Here is a 24,323-nt window from a genome sequence, read left to right on the forward strand (position 1 = left end):
TTTTATTTTGGCCCTTGTGCCCTTTTGTTTGTGTTATTTTTGTTTATTAAAGTGCTCTTTAGCGCTTAAACTGCAGCTTCCCTGTGTGGGAGTCTCCTTCCCTGCTGGTAACACCTGGACCCACAGCGCTATCCTGTCACAGACACTCACACCTTTTTGGTCATGAGGCCATTGCGTATTACCTATTGTATGTTTTTCGTGTGTTTTTTTATAACCCTAATAAAAGTTTCCCAGTATCATTGTGCAGTTTCCCCATGCCTTACTATTGTTAGACTATGCACTTAGCATACCGTTACCTGCCATGCTTTTGAATATGCTTTACCATACCTCTGACCATATAATGGTTATCTGTGCTTTATCATGCTTCTATTATGCTTTATTACACTTCTAAGCTTTTACTATGGGGGACTGTAACAGGGCGAGTAGCCCTGTACATTGATTTGTTTATTTTATTTTAGAACGAAGTCCCCCTCCGCCCCTGTGCAGTGTGTTTTGTATTTGTTTTGTTTTATGATTTATTATTGTATGTAAATATGACGGCGAAGCGCTGTGCGGTTTTGTTTATTTTTAAAAACGTGTTCTGGCAGAGGCGAGGTTGGTGCTCGTCCTCTGCCAGGAATAATTAATAAACTCGTGCAGAAGGTGGCCATCTCCCGAATTAATTAAGTGATTAATTTTGTTGCTAATCGGGAGATGGTCACCTGAATATAAAAGCCTGCAGCTCTCGGCACTCGTGTGGGTGTTTAAGGAGAGGAGGAACGAGAGAAAACAAGACTTAAACATTGAAGTATACTATTACAGGAACAGTGACAGCAACTGCCCAGCCTAACCTGTATAGTTTATTTATACTTTGTGTTCGTGACTTGTTTTTGTTTAACTGTTTCTTTTTGTTTAAACTTTTGATTTATTTTTGTTTTTGCTTAACAAAAACGTCAGCCAGCCGCGTCTCTTTGTTTGGAAATCTGCAGTATTTGGTGTCAGATTATTTACCTTCCTGCCTCTGCCTGACGTCACCGCCCAGTCACCCTGTCACAGGGACTTTTAGAAGGGAAGTCATGATATCTACACTACCGGTCAAAAGTTTTAGAACACCCCCATTTTTATTGAAATTTAAGCAGTTCAAGTCCAGTGAATAACCTGAAATGGTACAAAGGTAAGCGGTAAACTGCCAGAGGTTAAAAAAAAAAGTTTAGGTTACCAAAAGCTGAAAAATAATGTACAAAAAGGCCTTTTTCAGGGAACAAGTAATGGGTTAACAACTTACAGCTGTTCTGCAGCAATGGAAGTAAAATAAGCCTTGAAAGTTGATGCTAACAATTCCTACAGGTGTCCCAACTTTTGTTGATTACTTACAAACCCTCTGTCTGTATAAAAGCAGTGTTGGAACAGACTGTGTTACTACACCCTCTTAAGCATTATTTGGACAGTATTGTACTGCAGGAAGTAGTATATTGCTCTCATAATGGCGAGAAAAAGGCAATTAACAAAGGAAGACAGACAGACCATTATAACCCTTAAAAGTGTAGGTCTTTCCTTTAGAGAAATTGCAAAGAAAGCCAAGGTGTCAGTGAGTACAGTTTCCTTCACCATCAAAAGGCACTTGGAAACTGGAGGAAACTCTGACAGGAAGAGGTCTGGCAGACCCAAAGCCACAACAGAATCAGAAGACAAGTTTCTGAGAGTCAACAGCTTGTGTGATAGGCGGCTCACAGGACAACAGCTTCAAGCACAGCTTAACACTGGTCGAAGTAAGCAAGTCTCAGTTTCAACTGTGAAGAGAAGACTTCGAGCTGCAGGTTTGACAGGTCGAGTGGCAGTGAGAAAGCCATTGCTAAGATGGCAAAATAAGAAAAAGAGGCTTGCCTGGGCCATGAAGCACCGCCAGTGGACTACTGAAGACTGGAAGAAGGTCTTATGGACCGATGAATCAAAATTTGAAATCTTCGGTTCATCATGCAGGGTTTTTGTACGCCGTCGAGTAGGCGAAAAGATAGTTCCTCGGTGTGTGACACCAACTGTCAAACATGGAGGAGGAAGCGTGATGGTCTGGGGCTCTTTTGCTGGATCCAGAGTCGGCGACTTGCACAGAGTGAGTGGCACCCTGAACCAAAACTGCTACCACAGCATTTTGCAGCGCCATGCAATACCCTCTGGTATACGCCTAGTTGGTCAGGGGTTCATCCTACAGCAAGATAATGACCCAAAACATACCTCCAGGCTATGTCAGAACTACCTTAGAAGAAAAGAACAAGATGGTAGGCTTCAAATCATGGAATGGCCAGCACAGTCTCCAGACTTAAACCCCATCGAGCTGGTTTGGGATGAACTGGACAGAAGGGTGAAAGCAAAGTAACCTACAAGTGCAACACATTTGTGGGAACTTCTGCAACAGTGTTGGGAAGAACTTTCCGAACAATATTTGATTTCCATTGTTGAAAGAATGCCACGAGTGTGTTCGGCTGTTATATCTGCAAAAGGTGGCTACTTTGATGAGTCAAAAATTTAGATTCAATTTTGTTAAACAAAACGATTCCATGATTTCTTTTTTATCTCCAATTGTTTATTTGTTCTATGCTTTAATTTCAGAGTACATTGAGACATTAAACTGCGTAAATTTCAATAAAAACTGGAAAAATGGAGGTGTTCTAAAACTTTTTACCGGAGTGTATTTTGGTTAAAAAGGTGTCACTTCAGTGTGTCATGACTTGCAAGGTGAAGTTAGGAGACTTTATAAACAAATGCAATTGGAAAACATGGCTATTTGTATTTAAATTGAATATTAATATCATCGAGTACTTTGGCAATGCTGAATTGTGTTCAATGGATCAGGAATTATAATTATCAATGAGTACTGTGGCAAATGAGTTGTATTCAATGGATCAGGAATGATAATTTACTGAAACCCTGTAAAAGGACAAGCAGAGGGGCCGTTGCTGTCAATAATTGAAATAAAAAGCTGTAGCTGTAATTAAACTAGAATATATACATGCAGATGTTGCATCTATTACCGGAAACCACATCACGCATACAACGGTCATAGAGAGGATGTAGGAAAGGAAGACCCATTTCCTAAGTACATGACGAATCATACAAAAGAAGAAGTTGATAACCAAAGTACATTTTCCCCAGGCTTCCCCTTCTCTAATAAAACCTGAGCAGGCACATATGTAAGTGCTTTGAGATGTGCAGGTCTGCACATGATAAGGCGCTCCATAAATTAAACTTGTTGTTGTTGACCTGGGGCTGCAGAGCCCGCATCGCCCAGGGCTGCCGAGCCCGCATCGCCCAGGGAGGCCAGTTCACCGTCGCCCGGGGAGGCCAGTTCACCGTCGCCCGGGGAGGCCAGTTCACCATCGCCCCGGGGAGGCCAGTTCACCATCGCCCGGGGAGGCCAGTTCACCATCGCCCGGGGAGGCCAGTTCACCGTCGCCCGGGGAGGCCAGTTCACCGTCGCCCGGGGAGGCCAGTTCACCGTCGCCCGGGGAGGCCAGTTCACCGTCGCCCGGGGAGGCCAGTTTGCCATTGCCTCGGGAGACCAGTTCACCATTTTCTTTCTTTATTTTTTTACTGAAGTCAAGATTTCCAATCACACTCTTGTTGCTATAATAGTAAGTAAAGCACCTGAAGACACTCCAAACATGCCATAATATTTATAAACATCACTTGGCTCATTGCTGGCATTAAAATAAGCAGAAAAATGTAATTATATTACAACAGTCCAGTTCTTCACTGTTGTGAGAATCATATTTACAGTCTTCCACTAACACTGTAGTTCAGTTTACAAATGAAGGAAGTTAGCTTATTGCTGACATTACAATAACAATAACACACATGAAACAGTTTATTAACAGTCCAGCAATGTCATGTGAAAGTAATCCTATTCACAGTACTCCATAAATGGAGTTTAGTGTTTTACAATCATTATAATAACCAGGATAAAATATGAAACACTTTGATAAAAAAGGCATGTTGACTGACTCGTTGCTACACAGGTTCGTTGTTCTGTATTACCCAATTGTAATTTAAATCGCGCCCCTTTTAATTTAATTTATTTGTTATTTGCTAAGTTTAACAAGAGGTGTGTCTCCAGGCAGAATGTCTTTATGAAACATGCGGTGTGTAGTGTAGTGACTACATCCTACACAGTAAAGCCATCAATTTCCTTTAAGGAATGTAGAGCTAGAAAAATAGCTTTGAGCTCATTTCTTCATCGTCAGAAAATATAATTTAATTAAGAAACGGTCATGGCTCAACATTGCTAATTATAGCTTTATTATAGGCAGCTAGAGTGGAAAGAAATAAACTAAACAATAATTAAATACGCAATTAATTTAGCTTTATTACTTCAGGAAAGCCTCGCTTGAGCGCAGTACCGCAGGTCTAGGTTTTTCAGCGTAAAAGAATGCCGGGCTTTGCCATTTTTATTGCTTTCTTGTTCTCTACGTGTTTATGACTGGCAATATGATCTTCAATGGCATTGACTCGTACATGATCAATCGAATGACAGCAACACTTGCAGAATAGTATCCCACCATCTTCAGATAGATAATCCAAAAATGTTTTTATCTCTGTCTTTTGTTTGTTTCAACAGAGACACGTGAGTGAAGTCACATGATGAATTAACTCAACTGGGTTGGGTAGTGCAAAAAAAAAAGCATTCCAGTCTCCCTGCGAGGGGAGTGAAGCTCACTACTCAGCCTTGAAAGTCTGGCCGCGCCAACCTCCCTCAGCACAGGTGACCCTTGCAAGCCGGGGAGACCTCTGGACTTCTCTTCATCTTTTCAATTCGTCTGCTATCCTACTTTCCATTTCCCCTTGGGGGAAGTATCGGTTGCTTCCCAGTAGGTGGCTGATCGGTTCGGTCTCACCTCCACTAGGGCGGCTCTCAGCGAGCCAAGGAGACCCTGTCTGCTTTCTAAAGTCACAAGCACTTCTCTCCTGCAGTTTCAATTCTCGAGGTTCTTCCTCCAAGCAGCCCTTGCTCCTGTCCTGGGAATACACAGCAGATACAGTAGACACATTTTGTGGTTTGGCACCAATAACAGGGTGTGACGGGGGGTGAACCTTGCACAGAAATCTCACATCGGCCTGTAGGAACTGCAGCCAAAACATGAGCTAAACCTGGAACAGCCGCATGTTACTGCTGCTGCTGCAACTGAGACCAATTCAGTCAATGCAGCCACTGAATAACTCCACTGATTCAACTGACAGCTGTCACCTTGTTAACCAGGCTCTACATACAGGAGACAATGCTGTGGCCAGCACGTCACTTTGGAGCTCAAGAAGGGAGCATTGCTGGCTGATGTGCTCCAGCAGAAACACTGGACACTTCAATATTTAATACCTGTGATATCCTTAGGTGCTGGAAGCCCACTTTGGGACGGAACACTTGTCCGAGAGTTTGATTGCTCATCAGGGTCTGCTTTTTCAAAACTTTGGTAATCGGATTTCCGTGTTTGATCTGGATTATATTGTGCAATTGGGTTTTTCAAAACATCAAAATGTGATCCGGATTACTTTTTGTTTTGGTAATCCAATCGCACTTTTAATCACACTTAAATGTTGCAGTTGGGGTTTTCAGAATTTAAAGAATTCAGGATTACTTTGATCCAAAATACCAGGATTATTGTGATCCTACTGCGGAGGTGGATTTAGCTTTTAAATGATCACAGAACAGAGATATTTGATTGAATTGTCATAGCAAACACACCTATATGTTCAAATAAGAGAATATAATACTTACATATTTATTTAAGTTTTGTAACCATGCAAGCAAAAATGAAAACACGTATTTAGTGGAATAGCTTTAATATAAAAGCATACGCCTTCACATATGCCTCCTTAAAGCTCGTCTGAGAGATGCTGGACTGCCGACCGACGAGGAAAGTTTTATTTTTATTCAAGTTAGATTTAGTTATTTCATTTCTGCTAAGTAGGCATAAATAAAATAACCATTATTTGCATGCGTTATATGTAGAGGTCTACCTAAATCGCGATTTTGCGGATTTCGCGGAAAACGTGAAATTGAGGGGTATAGTTTTCTTGCAGTGTGACTGGTGCAGTAGTAACTACAGTGTGACTGCGGTGCAGTAGTAACTGCACACCGAATGGACTCAAATGAGTGGAATCCTGATGCCAGCATTCAGCCTCTTCAATAAGATCACAGCTGTGTGTTGATTCACTTAGTAAAACATTGTTTCATCTGCAGCCTTCTCGTGTTGAACTTGCTCTGATATTCTACATTATCAGGGTTTGTGGGGTGCAGTTACTACTGCACCAGTCACACTGCACAGCTACTACTGCATCAGTCACACTGCAGTCACTACTGCACCAGTCACACTGCAGTCACTACTGCACCAGTCACACTGCAGTCACTACTGCACCAGTCACACTGCAGTTACTACTGCACCAGACACACTGCACAGTTACTACTGCACCAGTCACACTACACAGTTACTACTGCACCAGTCACACTGCAGTTACTACTGCACCGCAGTCACACTGCAGTTACTACTGCACCAGTCACACTACAGTTTCTACTGCACCACAGTCACACTGCAGTCACTACTGCACCAGTCACACTGCAGTTACTACTGCACTAGTCACACTGCAGTTACTACTGCACTGCAGTCACACTGCAGTTACTACTGCACCTGTCACACTGCACCACAGTCACACTGCAGTCACTACTGCACCAGTCACACTGCAGTTACTACTGCACCAGTCACACTGCAGTCACTAGTGCACCGCAGTCACACTGCAGTTACTACTGCACCAGTCACACTGCGGTTACTACTGCACCACAGTCACTACTGCACGGTTACTACTGCACCAGTCACACTGCAGTTACTACTGCACCAGTCATACTGCAGTTACTACTGCACCGCAGTCACACTGCAGTTACTACTCCCACCAGTCACACTGCAGTTACTACTGCACCACAGTCACACTGTAGTTACTACTGCACCAGTCACACTGCAGTTACTACTCACCCGTCACACTGCAGTTACTACTCGCACCAGTCACACTGCAGTTACTACTGCACCACAGTCACACTGCAGTTACTACTGCACCAGTCACACTGCAGTTACTACTCACCCATCACACTGCACAGTCACTACTGCAACAGTCACACTGCAGTTACTACTGCACCAGTCACACTGCATAGTTACTACTGCACCAGTCACACTGCAGTTACTACTGCACCAGTCACACTGCATAGTTACTACTGCACCAGTCACACTGCATAGTTACTACTGCACCAGTCACACTGCAGTTTCTACTGCACCACAGTCACACTGCAGTCACTACTGCACCAGTCACACTGCAGTTACTACTGCACCAGTCGCACTGCACCACAGTCACACTGCAGTTACTACTGCACTAGTCACACTGCAGTTACTACTGCACTGCAGTCACACTGCAGTTACTACTGCACCAGTCACACTGCAGTTACTACTGCACCACAGTCACACTGCAGTTACTACTGCACTAGTCACACTGCAGTTACTACTGCACTGCAGTCACACTGCAGTTACTACTGCACCAGTCACACTGCACCACAGTCACACTGCAGTCACTACTGCACCAGTCACACTGCAGTTACTACTGCACCAGTCACACTGCAGTCACTAGTGCACCGCAGTCACACTGAAGTTACTACTGCAGTTACTACTGCACCAGTCACACTGCGGTTACTACTGCACCACAGTCACACTGCACAGTCACTACTGCACGGTTACTACTGCACCAGTCACACTGCAGTTACTACTGCACCAGTCATACTGCAGTTACTACTGCACCGCAGTCACACTGCAGTTACTACTGCACCCGTCACACTGCAGTCACTACTGCACCAGTCACATTGCAGTTACTACTGCACCACAGTCACACTGCAGTTACTACTCACCCGTCACACTGCAGTCACACTGCAGTTACTACTGCACCAGTCACACTGCATAGTTACTACTGCACCAGTCACACTGCAGTTACTACTGCACCGCAGTCACACTGCAGTTACTACTGCACCAGTCACACTGCATAGTTACTACTGCACCAGTCACACTGCAGTTACTACTGCACCGCAGTCACACTGCAGTTACTACTCGCACCAGTCACACTGCACAGTCACTACCTCACCAGTCACACTGGGCAGAAGTGCTGCATTTTATTCCTACAATACATTGAAGGAAACCCTAACTAAAGCTGATACTAGTGCTGCAACGATTACTCAAATTAATTGATTAATCGCCAATTTTGCCGTCAGATTAATATTTTTATCATCGATTCATCGACACCCCCCCTCCCCCCCATGAACACAGAGACAGTAGGATTAACATTCGTTTATTTATATAGGCAAATGTTTCCCGTAAATTTATCAACACGGGCTAGACGCCCCACGTCTTTTTTTGTTTTATTTCATGTGCCCACTTCTATTTTTCACACTAGGATCAAATTTGTTTGGCACGGTGACTTGCTCTTTATGCAAACAGTCAATGACTTATCATAACAGCAGGACCATTCTACTTGAACACCTAAAAAGAAAGCACCCCTTCGCATTAATAAATGAAACAGAAGCCGAAACATAAGTAATACTTTATTATGAAAATAAAACATTTTAATTTATGATTTATGTTCATCTGGTCATTTATTATTATTATTGAAAAAAAAAAAAAAAAAAATCGGACTTTGAATCTGCATCACTAAATATAAGAATAACCAAATGAAAGGTAGGCCAATTATGTAATTAATACATTAAGTTGTGTCAGTTCAGCTAACATTGTGTCAGTTAAAGGCCTAATATTACGAAATATAATGTCAATATCTTACTTATCAGGCTCCCCACTTGTGTTATGCCTCGTTACTTTGAAATGTTTATATAACTATGCCGATGCATCCATCTCAAAACGCTTGGTGACTCGCAACTTAAGCGATTTATATTTTTGCAACAAAGCCCCTTCGTTGAACGTGACTGACTTGAAGATACCAAATATATTTCATGTCTTTAGTTTCCTCAACAAATAATTATTAAAAGGACTATTAAGATTTGAAAACAAACAGGTTATTTGTTTAAAGTACATCACACTGTGAAATGTAATAGAAATGTTAGACCATTTTTGTTTTGATTTAAAGTAAAGAAAATTACTTTTTTTTCATACCATTCCATTGTTAGAAAAAACATTTATAAAAAAGCAATAATTAACCTATAGTTGCTTTTTGTCTTATGAAGTGGTCAACTTAAATAGTTTCTTCTTGTAAAATGATAAAGTTTATTTGTGCTATGTTTTAATTGTCTCAATGCATTAGATAGCTGCCATCATTTGACCTTGGCAGTTTTTATCAGGACACCACGTGGAGTATTCCTTATTTAATACTTTATTTTAGATACTTTAGAAATTGTACAGTATTTTTTGTTGCTGAAATAGAAAAGCAAAAGAAGTCCAATCATCTCGAGATATTTATTGCACTGGGTACATAAAAATCTGTAAAAACGGTTCAACCTGCTAACTATTGAGAGATGTGTTGGTATTTATCCAAATAATCGATTAATCGAAGCAATAATCGATAGATTAATCGATTACATTAATAATCGTTTCATGCAGCACTAGTCCTAACAGGACCTTCCTCAGAGAGAAAGCGCTGTAAGCAGGACTTTAGACCTCAGGTAGGCTGAGGAAGCTGAAGTGAAGTGAAGTGTGATTACATACTGTACTGTCAGGGCATTTAATACGTGTGTGCAGTGTAGGTATACATAAACATATACAAATACAGTCGTCACAAGCTTACATTCCTCAGTGTATGGAAATTTCCCTACAGTGGGGTATGTAAACTTTTGACGACAGCTGTACACACACACACCTGGAGTCACTGTCCCTCACTTTTTCTTTTGTTTTTAACATGTGAAACAAAGTATATTTTAGCTTTTAATAACGAGTGTGGCCCCTTTTTCATTGCTAAGCTTCGTGATTATGCTACACCACCGAGTTCCTTGCATGCACGGACCTGGTCGTGAAATCCTGCCGTTTTACACAAACCGCACCCACGAGCGAAACACAGGACTCTTCTTGTTTGGCAACCTGTGGATACGATGGCCAGACAAGTTGGAGTTGCAACAACCCCCACAAACGCTATTCTGTCCCTTGCATGCATAACTTGGCATGAATCGACAGATAGCTAAACATGAGGAGCTTGAATGACGAATCAGGCGCAGAAGTAAAATAAAGATGTCTTTACTTGAATGTCTTGATTCTCATTATCCACTCCGTGACAATGTGAAACTGAAATACACACACAAAACAGTATGTGCTTAATAAACAATACTGTACATAAACATAAATGTGCTTTACCACATAAAAGGTGTAACTCAATACAGCTGGTTATGCATATGAGAATGCTAGTAAAACAGCTATGCAGGCACTAGAGCTACCAGCTAACAAAACACATGGAAAGTTAACATTAGCTAGCATCACTTACAGAAATATGCAAATTAACAGGGGTGAGCTGCTTATGTTACACAGCCTCACAAATATGTTTCACAATCTAAAAAACATGCTTGAAATTATTACTAGATGACTTGAACAAACATTAAAACTTACAAGCAAAGCATCTTCAAGGTTCAGCACGGTCAGATGGCAGTGGATTGCAGTGCTTACTGTATGTTTACGTGTAAATACTAATCAAAATGGCAGGTCTGAACTATGACCTCTAAGTCACATGACTTCAATTGGCCAATAAAGAAAATGCAATGAATTGTAATAGAAATAAACTGAATGTCCTTAAACGACCACTAGGTGGCTCTAAAACATAAGCAGTAATTACATATAACATGACAAACGCACTTGTTTACCATCACAGATCCTGTCTTTCACACTGTGTCTGTCTGTCTGTCTGTCTGTCAGTACAGCGTGTGTCGTGTTCCGGCCTCCCATACGTCACAGGTGAGGTAGGCACAAATGGAGCGTTTTCAGTGGACGTGGCTTAGGATTTGCTTTAATCACACAATATGAGCACAGAAACCATTTTTTCACATTTTATTTTTGCAGTTTTATAATGAATTCATACCGCTGATTTCATTTTTTAAGTAAAAAAAAACAAAACATGACAGATGTACTTTAACCATTCAGCTGTCACTCGCTGAAGCTGATTTTACAGGAAATCTGCAGATTCTAGTTGCCGATGCTTCATAGAACAAAAGTTTAACAGGCATACGTAACACCAGTAAAAAATATTAAAATGAGGACATACCTGGTACGTTAGGCAGCACTGAGTGTTTTTGAGAACGTACCAGATATGTCCAATAGCAAGGTGCTTAACGTTTCACTACATTATTTGTTGCTGCCCTCACATTAAGTGGCACTCCACACACTGTGTACAGTATATATTTAAAGTGTCCTTCCAGGGATTTGTACAGCTAAGCTAATAAAAAAATAACTAGTTTACATATCCCAAAACAAACGCCAATGTTCCTTTTTACTCATCATTTTAAGGTTTAAATCAGCGTTTTGGTAAACAGGAAGCCTGCTTCAGTGGTTGCTATGGTACTCCTCCCGTTGCTATATGACGTGCGCATGAAGGGAAGTGGAACAGAAGCAGCATGGCTAATTCACCCGTGGAACCATGGAGCCCTTACACTAATGCAAATGAATACCAAAAACTAACATCAACTAACAAAGGGGTTTGCATTGTACATCATGAGTACAGAGCCCTTACACTAATGCAAATGAATACCAAAAACTAACATCAATTAATAAAGGAGTTTGCATTTTACACCAGTGCAGTATTTCCAATACAATTGTATTTATAGTGACTGTGCATTATAAAAAGAATGGTGGTTGTTACCTTCAGTTTCAGTTTCATTTTCTGATGTTCTTGCGGAGGAAGTACATATTATTAAGAGGGAAGGGTGTAATAAAATAAACAGTGCCTGGTGCTGTGTAATAGCTGGACTTTGCCCCTTGAGAAAGTATTTTGCAATCATCACTTCAGTCAAAAAAAAATGTTAAGCAACCGCACCTTTAAGACATGTAAGGAAATGTGATAGTCCATATTAATATTTGGGATGTACAGACACAACTCTTTCCTTCCCTCCTTTTCTTTGTTATTTTTTAGTAACGCCAGTGACAGCAACATACTGGCAGTGCTTCAATACTTGAGTGTGACTCTGATGGGGCAGCAGATGGCAGGCACAGTCAACTTATACATATGGGAACAGATTCATCCAAATAAGAATGTGATGATCCTTAGCACAGACCTCTCCTCCTCCTAATTTAACAGTGGGCAGACCCTAAAATTAACATGGAGGATTAAGAAAGACACAGATCTATATTTTATTGGCCTTAAGTTCAGATAAAGGTAAAAATTGCTAGTTATATTAAAGTGTATCTTGCAGGTCAAACACACCAATACATTTCTGTATAGATTTCATCAATAGAAATAAAATAGTTTTTATGCAATTAAAAAATATTAATAAACAACAAAGATATGATGGATTTTGTATGGTGTATGGCCACACCCACTCAAAAACCATGCTGGCCGGAATAAAACCAGAAGTTACGTACGAAACGGTAAATACACATGGCGACTGCCGCTGAAAACATCTAAGATGAAGTCGAAGACCCAATTCATTTCAGGGAAAAGGGGGCAAAACCCTACATTTTTGAACCGCCGGCGAGGCAGCGGGATCCCACTGATCAACAGAGGAATCGACTAAATGGGGATCGACAAGAAATAGAGTTGTGGACCCTGCAAAACCTGTGCAGATCGGCAACACTGCATGGCGAGCGTAATTTCAAAAATCGTAATGTGTTTGATTACCAATAATATATGCTTCAGTATCTATACTCTGTAATTAGTTTATATTAGTTGGTACACACTGGTACACATTTTCTGATCCAGTAAAGTTCAGATAGTTGTTTGTAATCCAGAAATACAGGTTTATATTCCAATATGGTAATGCCATAACAACTATTTACATGTTTTGTACCCTGATGATGCACACACAATAATTCAAGTCTTTATACAATTTTAAAAGTGAGTGCCGATATTATGACTGTAAGTTTCTGTCAAAAATAGTAACTGAAATACTGTAACTTACTTACTCGTTAGGTAAGCAAGGAAATTAAGAAACACAGACAACCCACAGTGCACAAAACTATTTCCTGAGTGGGCGTTCAATAGCAGTTGTTTTGTCCTCGCCTCTGTTGTTTTAGGTGACACAAATTTTTCAGCAGCACGATAATTGCTGGATGAATCAGCTTTTCTGATAGCCATGATCTTAAAAACTGCATCCTAACTTCTTCGTAATCCCTTTGACACTTGACCCCTTTCCAATCCACTCTTTTCCACATGATCACTGCAGCTAGTTTGATCCATTTTCATTACTGTATACTGTACTCAATACGCACTTTCACAACAGCCTTGACAAGGCGAGTTGTATTTTTCAAATTTTATTTCCATAAAAAAAAAAAAAACCTTGCCTTATATTTGGGCTAATACGGATAGATATGTAGATTAAAGCCTTGCAGCTGCGTGTATTTTTCTGATCAGCTGAAACTCGGAGCAGCTGATTCAAATCCCGCGGCGTTCTGGGACACGGGGGAGGAGCGGAGCACGCAGCACAAACACAAACAACAAAAGGCAGGCAGACTTCCCAGCGACAGCGTGTGGAAGCGACATCGTGGGATAAGTACGAGTGGACAAGTACAACGCAGTTAGAAGCAGTTGTAAGCAGGTTGACAGCTGCAGAAGCTAAACCAAACAAAAAAAAAACCCCAAAAAACATGGTCTTCAAGCCAGTAATCTGTGACAACTGCATGATGTGGGAAATCCGAGAAAACCCAACAGAGCTCAACCAAGTTTGTGTAAAGTGCCGCACCATCCAGGACTTGCTTCAGCGATTAAGCCTGCTAGAAAAGGAGCTGGAGGAAATGAGACAGCAACAGGAGCTTGAGGAGCTGACACACCCACAATTCATGGAAATCTGCACCCCTAGCAGACTGAAAGCCACCAGGGAGATGGAAGAGAGTCGAAACAGCTGGGTTCAGATAGGCAGAAGCAGGGAAAAAAAGAAACTTCGTCAAACACAACCACCAGAAATCCAGACAGCCAACACATTTGAGCCACTTCAACATTTAGATGACCAAAACCAACATCACGAGAATGAAAGAAACAACACCCAGGACCCTATAAACAGTGCTGACCAGGCAGCAAAAAGAAGGGAGGTCATGATTGTTGGGGACTCCATACTGAGAAACACAGCAAGTTCAGTTCGCAGTTTGGACCCCCTTACTACAACAGTGGCTGGCTGCATGGCTGAAATCGTGGTGCACACAGGAAGGCTTCACCTTTCTTGAACATTGGAGCACTTTCTACAACAAGGACTATCTATACAGGTGGGACGGACTGCACTTAAACAGAAAGGGAACCAATCTACTCGGAGAAAGGATCCTTCAGGCGGTACAGAAGCATTTAAACTAGAAAGGAAGGGGAGAGAAAACAAAAAAACAGAAGGGAGACCACATCAAAACAAGGGCAACAACTCAGGTAAGACCACTATTAAATGTATTTATCTTAATGCTAGAAGTCTCAGAAACAAAATGTTAGAACTTGAAGCTACTGCACTAACAAGTAACTACGATGTGATAGGTGTTACAGAAACTTGGTTGTCTGAGAGTGATGGAGACGAATATAATATTAGTGGGTACACACTGTATAGGAAAGACAGGCAGGACAGAAGAGGCGGAGGGGTAGCGCTATACATAAGAAATAGCCTTGAAGCCCCGGTGTTAAATCAGGACAAAGAAAACAATGCAGAATCAATATGGGTCAGAATAATGGACACAAATTCAAAGGGCATAGGAGCATGCTATAGACCGCCAAATTCAGACGCTGAGCAAAATAATCTGTTGTACAATGACATTCGAAATGCATGTAGAAAAGGAGAAGCCATACTAATGGGGGATTTCAACTTCCCCTCTATAAAATGGGAAAACCCAATGGGGGGCACGACGGACGAAATTGAAATGGTGGAAATGACAAATGACTGCTTCCTAACGCAATTTGTCAAGGCACCGACTAGAGGGGAGGCATGCCTTGACTTAGTCTTTTCAAATAATGAAGACAGAATAACTAAAACAGAAGTCAGAGAGAAATTGGCAAACTCAGACCACAACATGGTCTCATTTGAAATATTTTTTAAAACCCCAAAAGTAATGACTAAAGCTAAGGTTTACAATTTTAGAAAAGCAAACTACGAAGGTATGAAACAGAGACTAATAGAAGTAGATTGGAGTAAAATAGAGAAAACATCCACAGAAAAAGGGTGGCTGTTTTTTAAAAATGTAGTACTAGAGGCACAAAACAATTACATCCCAAAAGTAGACAAATCTAAATCTAAAACAAAATGGCCAAAATGGTTTAATAGATCAATTAAAAAAAATATTCAGTGAAAAAAGGCACTTTACAGAGCGTTTAAAAGGGACCAAAAACAAAGCACACAGAAAGAGTACTTGGAACTGCAAACACAAGTCAAAAAGGAAGTTAGAAAGGCCAAGAGAGAGATAGAAATCAATATTGCTAAGGGGGCTAAAACCAATTCCAAAATGTTTTTCCAATATTATAACAGCAAGAGAACATTCAAAGAGGAGGTTAAATGTCTAAGAGACACAAATGGCAAAATCATAGATGAAGAAAAAAAAATAGCAAATATATTAAATGATTACTTTTCACAGGTTTTTACAAAGGAGGACACGGACAACATGCCCCACATGTTGACCTGTTCCTATCCAGTTTTAAATAACTTTAGCATAACAGAGGCAGAAGTGTTAAAGGGACTAGGAGCTCTTAAAATAAACAAATCCCCTGGGCCGGATGAGATCCTCCCAATAGTACTCAAAGAAATGAAAGAAGTTATTTACAAACCGCTAACCAAGATCATGCAACAGTCTCTTGACACAGGGGTTGTACCAACAGACTGGAAAATAGCAAATGTAATACCAATCCACAAAAAGGGAGACAAAACCGAACCAGGTAACTACAGACCAATAAGCCTGACTTCTATTATATGTAAACTTATGGAAACTATAATAAGATCCAAAATGGAAAATTACCAATATGGTAACAATATCCTGGGAGACAGCCAGCATGGTTTTAGGAAAGGGAGATCATGTCTAACTAACCTACTTCACTTTTTTGAGGATGCAACATTGAAAATGGATAACTGCAAAGCATACGACATACGACAAACTCGTTAAATTTGCAGACGACACAAAAATAGGAGGAGTGGCAGACACTGTTGAAGCAGCAAAGGTCATTCAAAATGATCTAGACAGCATTCAAAATTGGGCAGACACATGGCAAATGAAATTTAATAGAGAAAAGTGTAAAGTATTGCATGCGGGCAATAAAAATGTGCATTATAAATATCATATGGGAGATAGTGAAATTGAAGAAGGGAACTATGAAAAAGACCTAGGAGTTTATGTTGACTCAGAAATGTCTTCATCTAGACAATGTGGGGAAGCTATAAAAAAGGCTAACAAGATGCTCGGATATATTGTGAGAAGTGTTGAATTTAAATCAAGGGAAGTAATGTTAAAACTCTACAATGCATTTGTAAGACCTCACCTAGAATATTGTGTTCAGTTCTGGTCACCTCGTTACAAAAAGGATATTGCTGCTCTAGAAAGAGTGCAAAGAAGAGCAACCAGAATTATCCCAGGTTTAAAAGGCATGTCGTATGCAGACAGGCTAAAAGAATTGAATCTATTCAGTCTTGAACAAAGAAGACTACGCGGCGATCTGATTCAAACATTCAAAATCCTAAAAGGTATAGACAATGTCAACCCGGGGGACTTCTTTGACTTGAAAAAAGAAAAAAGTACCAGGGGTCATAAATGGAGATTAGATAAAGGGGCATTCAGAACAGAAAATAGGAGGCACTTTTTTACACAGAGAATTGTGAGGGTCTGGAACCAACTCCCCAGTAATGTTGTTGAAGCTGACACCCTGGGATCCTTCAAGAAGCTGCTTGATGGGATTCTGGGATCAATAAGCTACAAACAACCAAACGAGCAAGATGGGCTGAATGGCCTCCTCTCGTTTGTAAACTTTCTTATGTTCTTATGTTCTTTATATATATATATATATATATATATATATATGTGTGTGTGTGTGTGTGTGTGTGTGTGTGTTCATGGTGGTTTCCTATAAAACCTCAATGATATATTTATAATAAAATAAAATAAACATTTAATAGTGTTTATAGTAATTTGTGATAAGTACAAAATTGTAATAGATCTATACCTGTGTTACATAAACAGTCAAGTTGAATTTTCCAACCCACAAGTCAATTTGAATCCAGCAAACCTGTAGGCCAGACATACACAGGCCGAGAACTGTTTCCCTTTTGAAACGTCATGCGTGACCTGATACAAAAAGGTCGTGTTTGTTGTAGGCGTGGTCCGTGATCCACATTAATCATATTTTGTGCCCTATAAAATGTTTTTTTTTAATAATGCTAATATTCTTAATAAACACTGCTGCATCCATTTCAGTGATAAAAAACCCTGCAAGATAGACTTTAATCATTTAATTTGTGCATCACCTGACAGCAACACAATCAGTGTAAAAACCCTGCTGGCTGTAACAGCTGCTAACTGTTACTCTATGAGAATATCCCCTGGGAGCCGCACTGCTGTAAGAGGGAAACTCCTTGCTTTGCCTCTTACTCTAAAAAGATGTTTTGCTGCTGACTGTTCAGTGCGGTATGATCTTGCCAGTCTCCGTTACAGAAACACATTTTGTGTGTTAACATACCGAAACAATGCCCATCTAGTCCCAAGACATGTTGTAGCAAGGCCGAATAGGCACACACAAACTCAAGTCTCCTGCATTCATCAATTTGTCGCAATAAAAGAAAACACATCAGAATACTACAGGATGTATATTTCACAGCGCTTTGATTTACCACTCGTTTACATGTATACACTTGAATTAACGACAGCAACTAGAACGCGCTAAGACAAGTCGTCATCGAGAGTGCTGTTCTAGCAATCTTGCACATACGAGTTGTCTATGGCATCTGTAATTGTGTGTACTACACTACCCTATTCCCCGTCACTGGCGCGGAGGGTCGCATCGTTTCGTTCCCTGAAGACTGTCTGTAGCACAGCAGTGTTCCCAACCCCTAACCCTAACTACCCCCTCTCTTACCTTTTGAATGCTTCCTTACAGCTTACACCACTGATGTTAACTGTATTCATATTATTTCATTGTTTTACACAAAATAACTCAATTATTATTATTACAGATATTACTGGTAACCCAAGAAAAGCACATACCGTACTGGTATTATTAAAGCTATTAATTCCGCTTTACCATATATTGTTTGATAAAATAAATAAATAAATAAACAAATAAATAAATAAATAAATAAATAAAATGCACAGGATTTGACACACACAGCTGTTTAACTACAGAACATATGAAGCCTACAGTCGAGATTATAAATACAAGAGAAAGCTCTTTCATGACATCTTACTGAAGTTATTAAACCCATACATAAGGTAAATAACAAGAATACTGTACCATAACGCTACACTGAATAAATAGTATCTCCTTAATTTCTGTGCTTTCATAATACTAACGCTTAGATCAAACTACAGATACATCGAAATAAAAACGCCACGCTTACCATTTCTCAGAAGCAGTGTAAATGTGTCTAAGACCCTTCCAACCCTTCGCATGACAGAGCACTGTGTTACTGATCAAAAGCGGAAGAGAAAGTCCACTGAAATGAAACCACGCGATGTCATTCAACCTCTGCTAGTCTGTATCACGCAGCGGACGAGTTGAAACTTGCAAAGGAGCGGGACACAGTGGGGTTAGTCACATATTTAAATAGTAAGGTCATTTAATGACATTACTAGCGAACAAAACTGTTAAACAAACCAGAAATAACAAACTGAACAAAATCTGCAAATGTATGATGTGCAAAAAAAAAAAACAAAAAAAAAAAACGCGGTATAATGTTTTCTACAAGTTGCCTTTACTTTCGTTTTCACTCAAATGATGTTCCCCGGGGGGTAGACGTACTGTACGGTGCACTGCAATAAGAACATAAGAACATAAGAAAGTTTACAAACGAGAGGAGGCCATTCAGCCCATCTTGCTCGTTTGGTTGTTAGTAGCTTATTGATCCCAGAATCTCATCAAGCAGCTTCTTGAAGGATCCCAGGATGTCAGCTTCAACAACATTACTAGGGAGTTGGTTCCAGACCCTCACAATTCTCTGTGTAAAAAAGTGCCTCCTATTTTCTGTTCTGAATGCCCCTTTATCTAATCTCCATTTATGACCCCTGGTACTTTTTTCTTTTTTCAAGTCAAAGAAGTCCCCCGGGTTGACATTGTCTATACCTTTTAGGATTTTGAATGTTTGAATCAGATCGCCGCGTAGTCTTCTTTGTTCAAGACTGAATAGATTCAATTCTTTTAGCCTGTCTGCATACGACATGCCTTTTAAACATGGGATAATTCTGGTTGCTCTTCTTTGCACTCTTTCTAGAGCAGCAATATCCTTTTTGTAACGAGGTGACCAGAACTGAACACAATATTCTAGGTGAGGTCTTACTAATGCATTGTAGAGTTTTAACATTACTTCCCTTGATTTAAATTCAACACTTCTCACAATATATCCGAGCATCTTGTTAGCCTTTTTTATAGCTTCCCCACATTGTCTAGATGAAGACATTTCTGAGTCAACATAAACTCCTAGGTCTTTTTCATAGTTCCCTTCTTCAATTTCACTATCTCCCATATGATATTTATAATGCACATTTTTATTGCCCGCATGCAATACTTTACACTTTTCTCTATTAAATTTCATTTGCCATGTGTCTGCCCAATTTTGAATGCTGTCTAGATCATTTTGAATGACCTTTGCTGCTTCAACAGTGTCTGCCACTCCTCCTATTTTTGTGTCGTCTGCAAATTTAACGAGTTTGCTTACTATACCAGAATCTAAATCATTAATGTAGATTAGGAATAGCAGAGGACCTAATACTGATCCCTGTGGTACACCACTGGTTACCTCACTCCATTTTGAGGTTTCTCCTCTAATCAGTACTTTCTGTTTTCTACCTGTTAACCACTCCCTAATCCATGTGCATGCATTTCCTTGAATCCCTACTGCGTTCTGTTTGAGAATTAATCTTTTATGCGGGACTTTGTCAAAAGCTTTCTGGAAATCTAAATAAACCATGTCGTATGCTTTGCAGTTATCCATTTTCAATGTTGCGTGTGGAAGCGACATCGTGTGAGAAGTACGTTAGCTCTAGACCAGTGGTTTTCAACCTTTTCATCTCAAGTACCAGTGTTTCCAACAGTTAACAGCTGTTGTAAAACCGAGACTTACGAACTCAGCATGTTTATATTTAAAATATTTTAGTGCTGTGTATGGAATTGGTGACCGCGCCTTTATTGTGTACAGATGTAATGGGTACGGTGTCCATTTTAGGACATCTTCAGGTATCACTCCTTCCTGTATCAGGCATCAGTCCTCCTCGAGTCAGTAGTCAGGCATTTAATCAGTTCATACATCAGGAAATGGTTGGGAGTTCCACACTGCCTCAGCAGAGTGGGACTTTATGGTAAAGGAATACTGCAGCTACCAGTCTCCTCTCTAACCGAGGAGTTTAAGTGCGCCAAGGTCAGACTGGAAATGACATTAGTAGAGTCACGCGACAAATGCGTAAGGGAGGCAGCACCTGTGTTGAAATCTGGAAGAAAGTGGGCGGCAAAGAAAGCTGTGGAAGGCTGCCCTTCGAATTGGTGATATCATGGGGCAAGTTCAGCATGGAAAGGGGGTTTTGGTCTCAGTTCAGCTCCTCCTACATGGCACAAGGCAGCCCCAGCTCAAAGGAGGAAGCTGGTAGTCAACGAGGTGCAAAAGCAGGAGAGGATGAGGTGTATAACGGCCATTTCCCAGGCCAAGCAGGGAGAATGGATGAGATGGGAGAGTGTGGAACAACGCAAGATTGGCTGGCAAGACCTATGGTCAATGGAACAGAGCAGGATCAGTTTCCTCATCAGGTCAACATATGATGTTCTCTCATCACCACAGAACCTAAACCTCTGGGTAGGAGAGGATCCCTCATGTCCTTTGTGTTCATCACCTGCAACATTAAGGCACATTTTGACAGGATGTAAGGTGGCTCTTAGCCAAGGACGGTTTACTTGGCGCCATGACCAGGTGCTGCGATGTTTGGCCTTAGCATTGGAAGACAAGCGTAACATGACCAATAAGTTGCCACCTGTTCCATCAAAACATTACACACAAAAGACAACATTCCTCCGCCCAGGAGAGCAACCACCAAAAAAAGGTGTTAAAACCAATCCTCACCCAGGACAACTGGAAGCTGCTAGAGACTGGAAAATGCTGGCAGATGTTGGTCAATGGCTTATTTTTCCACCTGAGATTGCCGCCACTAACCTTCGACCAGATATTGTCTTGTGGTCTGGATCAGCACTCCTTGTTCACCTGGTAGAGTTAACAGTGCCATGGGAGGATGCTGTAGATGAGGCGTATGAGAGGAAGAAACTGCGGTATGCTCAACTAGCCACTGAAGCGGAACAGCGAGGATGGAGAGTCCGGGTTTACCCAGTGGAGGTGGGTTGTCGAGGAGCACACTCTACAAACCGGTTTCTCAGAGACGTCGGATTCAGTGGCCAAGAGTTGCGTCGCACATTGAAGAACTTATCTGAAGCAGCAGAGAGGAGCAGCAACTGGCTGTGGTTGAGACGGAAAGATTCTGGCTGGGGATCTCAAGCACAATAGAAAGAAAGAAACGCTGATGTACAGGTAAGTAAGCTGGGCTGAGTTGAGTGGGGGATGGAGGGGGGTGATGCTGGGACGCCAGAATCACCATCGAGCCCTCTTGAGGTGTCGTGGGCTAGTCGACGAAACACTGAGGATGGAAGGTGCCCACTTGAAGACCCCAGAGATGTACCCTACTTAGCTCAATCCAGACGGTTGTCATGCTGATACGCTGGGGAGGCCGCACTGTGGTTGATCCCCGGAGCCTGCATCGCAGCCTTTGTGTGTGCTGATGCGCCAGGGAGGCAAAATAAGCTGATCCCTGGAGCCAGCATTACACTTCAACCATTGACACCAGACAGAAGGATAGCTACATCATCATATGGAAGGAAACGTAAATGGATGGAGACACATATGGATCACATTAGTTTACTGTAACGCTACGTCTTAGTTGGTGCTTATCTTGGCGAGAGCCGAGTTCAAATCAGCATGAAGTTTTAACATCTATTCTCGTGTAATGGAAATCAGTCCTCTTCTGGTCACGAATCAGGCATCAGTCCTCTTCGGGTCAATTGCAACGAACTGCAAGCAGCGTACTAAGTGGGGATGATCCCGTGGTTAGTACGGAGGTCTGTACTAAACCAGTACGCAAGTTAATTGTAAACACAAACAATTGGGCTGCTGAAATGCTCAGTATCTATTGCATTTATTAAGATAGTCTGAAATCCAACTTTAAATAATTCCATGTTAAGTCATATTCAGTAGATTCTTGTTAATTGCATAGCCCAGGTGCCTAGTGTAGCAGTTTTATGCAATTACCAGCACATGCAATTATCAGTAACATATACATACACTGTAATACTTTTCATTGTCTACCTGATAATTGAATCCAATTGTGAAGTACATTTCTTTTGAAGATGTATGTTCCTTATTCTGCTTAAATGCATTCACAGGAATCTACTGCATGTGCATTTTCATAGGAAATGTGCTTCACTTTTTTAAACAGTAACATATCATGTATGCAAATAATTGGAATGCACTGTACTGGGATAATTCTTAAACCTCTGAAATGAACCTCCAGTAATATTATATTGGCACACCGTGGTTACATTGCAAAATAATAATAATAATAATAATAATAATAATAATAATAATAATAGTAATAATAATAATAATAATAATAATAATAACACCGTGTAACAATATATATATATATATATTTTTTGGTTCCTGGGTAGTAAGTGTTATTTCCTAATTGCTTATGCCTCAAAAGTATAGAAAATGGCTATTATTTTTCAGAACATTCCAGATAGATTCAGTGCTGAGTAAACTTGGAGTAACTTCTAGAACTTTCTAGAACTTTCCAGTAATATAAATAGTAGTATAAATACAGGGGCCTTAAGCCCACCAGTTCAGTTTAGTTCCAGCTGCCTAAGTGGATACATATCTGCATTTTTCTGAGATGGCATCGAGGTCATAGGAGACTTCAAAATGGTGGCATTCCTGATGGGTCTCCAAGGCGGTTTTACCAAGTTTCCCTGCTATCTTTGCCTTTGGGACAGCAGGGACACCAAGGCGCACTACCACAGGCGGGACTGGCCACAGTGGACCGAGTTCTCTGTGGGGAGGAACAACGTCAAGTGGGAGCCACTGGTGGACCCCCGGAAAGTGCTAATGCCACCACTGCACATCAAATTGGGCCTTATGAAACAATTTGTCAGAGCTCTAAATTCAAGGAGAACATGGGAGCGTACTCGGAGGAGCAAGGCGAGCGCTTCCACCAGGATATACTGGACTTTGAACACCGCTACCAAGGACAGTATAACGAGAACATGATGGGAGACTACATTTGGGGGCTGATTCGTGAAAGTGATTTACAGTATAATCGTAAATATCGAAAAACTACTCACTTCTAAATCTTTTGTAGTCATTTTTGTATTACTTTAGTATAAATACATGTTAATTTGGATTCATATGTTGTTTTTTTCTGACTTTATGTGAACGAAAAGACACAAATTCGCCCGTTTTCTCATTGGAAATAGGTAAATTTCAAAATATCACTGTCTGGTCACAAAAGCAAAGTTTGTGGGGAATAATAGCCATTTTCTATACTTTTGAGGCATAAGCAATTAGGAAATAACACTTACTACCCAGGAACAAAAATTGTGTTACATAGTGTAATAATAATAATAATAATAATAATAATAATAATAATAATAATAATAATAATAATGTGTAAATGTAGATTTTTCTTCATTTTCCAGAATATACACTACCGGTCAAAAGTTTTAGAACACCCCCATTTTTCCAGTTTTTATTGAAATTTAAGCAGTTCAAGTCCAGTGAATAACCTGAAATGGTACAAAGGTAAGCGGTAAACTGCCAGAGGTTAAAAAAAAAAGTTTAGGTTACCAAAAACTGAAAAGTAATGTACATTTCAGAGTTATACAAAAAGGCCTTTTTCAGGGAACAAGTAATGGGTTAACAACTTACAGCTGTTCTGCAGCAATGG

The 24,323-nt window shown here is 40.6% G+C and overlaps 1 protein-coding gene across 3 annotated transcripts in view; it reads right to left on the reverse strand.

Moving 5' to 3' along the window:
• The window catches only part of LOC117431195 (stimulator of interferon genes protein-like), a 32,989-nt gene extending 14,137 nt beyond the window's left edge, over window positions 1-18,852 (reverse strand). The window contains exons 1-2 of one of the 3 annotated variants that reach the window (XM_058996015.1): window positions 10,596-10,645; window positions 10,234-10,277 (exon numbers count right to left, since the gene is read on the reverse strand). Coding sequence is in view for 1 of the 3 variants with exons in the window: in XM_058996014.1 (XP_058851997.1) it covers window positions 18,692-18,694 (3 nt within the window). In the remaining 2 variants the exon portion in view is untranslated. Of the gene's footprint in view, window positions 1-10,233; window positions 10,278-10,595; window positions 10,660-18,691 lie in introns of those variants that run through there. The other 2 variants (XM_058996014.1, XM_058996017.1) reach the window with 2 other exon arrangements.
• Window positions 18,853-24,323: the final 5,471 nt, after the last annotated feature.

Source organism: Acipenser ruthenus, chromosome 22 (genome assembly GCF_902713425.1).
Source record: "Acipenser ruthenus chromosome 22, fAciRut3.2 maternal haplotype, whole genome shotgun sequence".
Taxonomy (NCBI): domain Eukaryota; kingdom Metazoa; phylum Chordata; class Actinopteri; order Acipenseriformes; family Acipenseridae; genus Acipenser; species Acipenser ruthenus.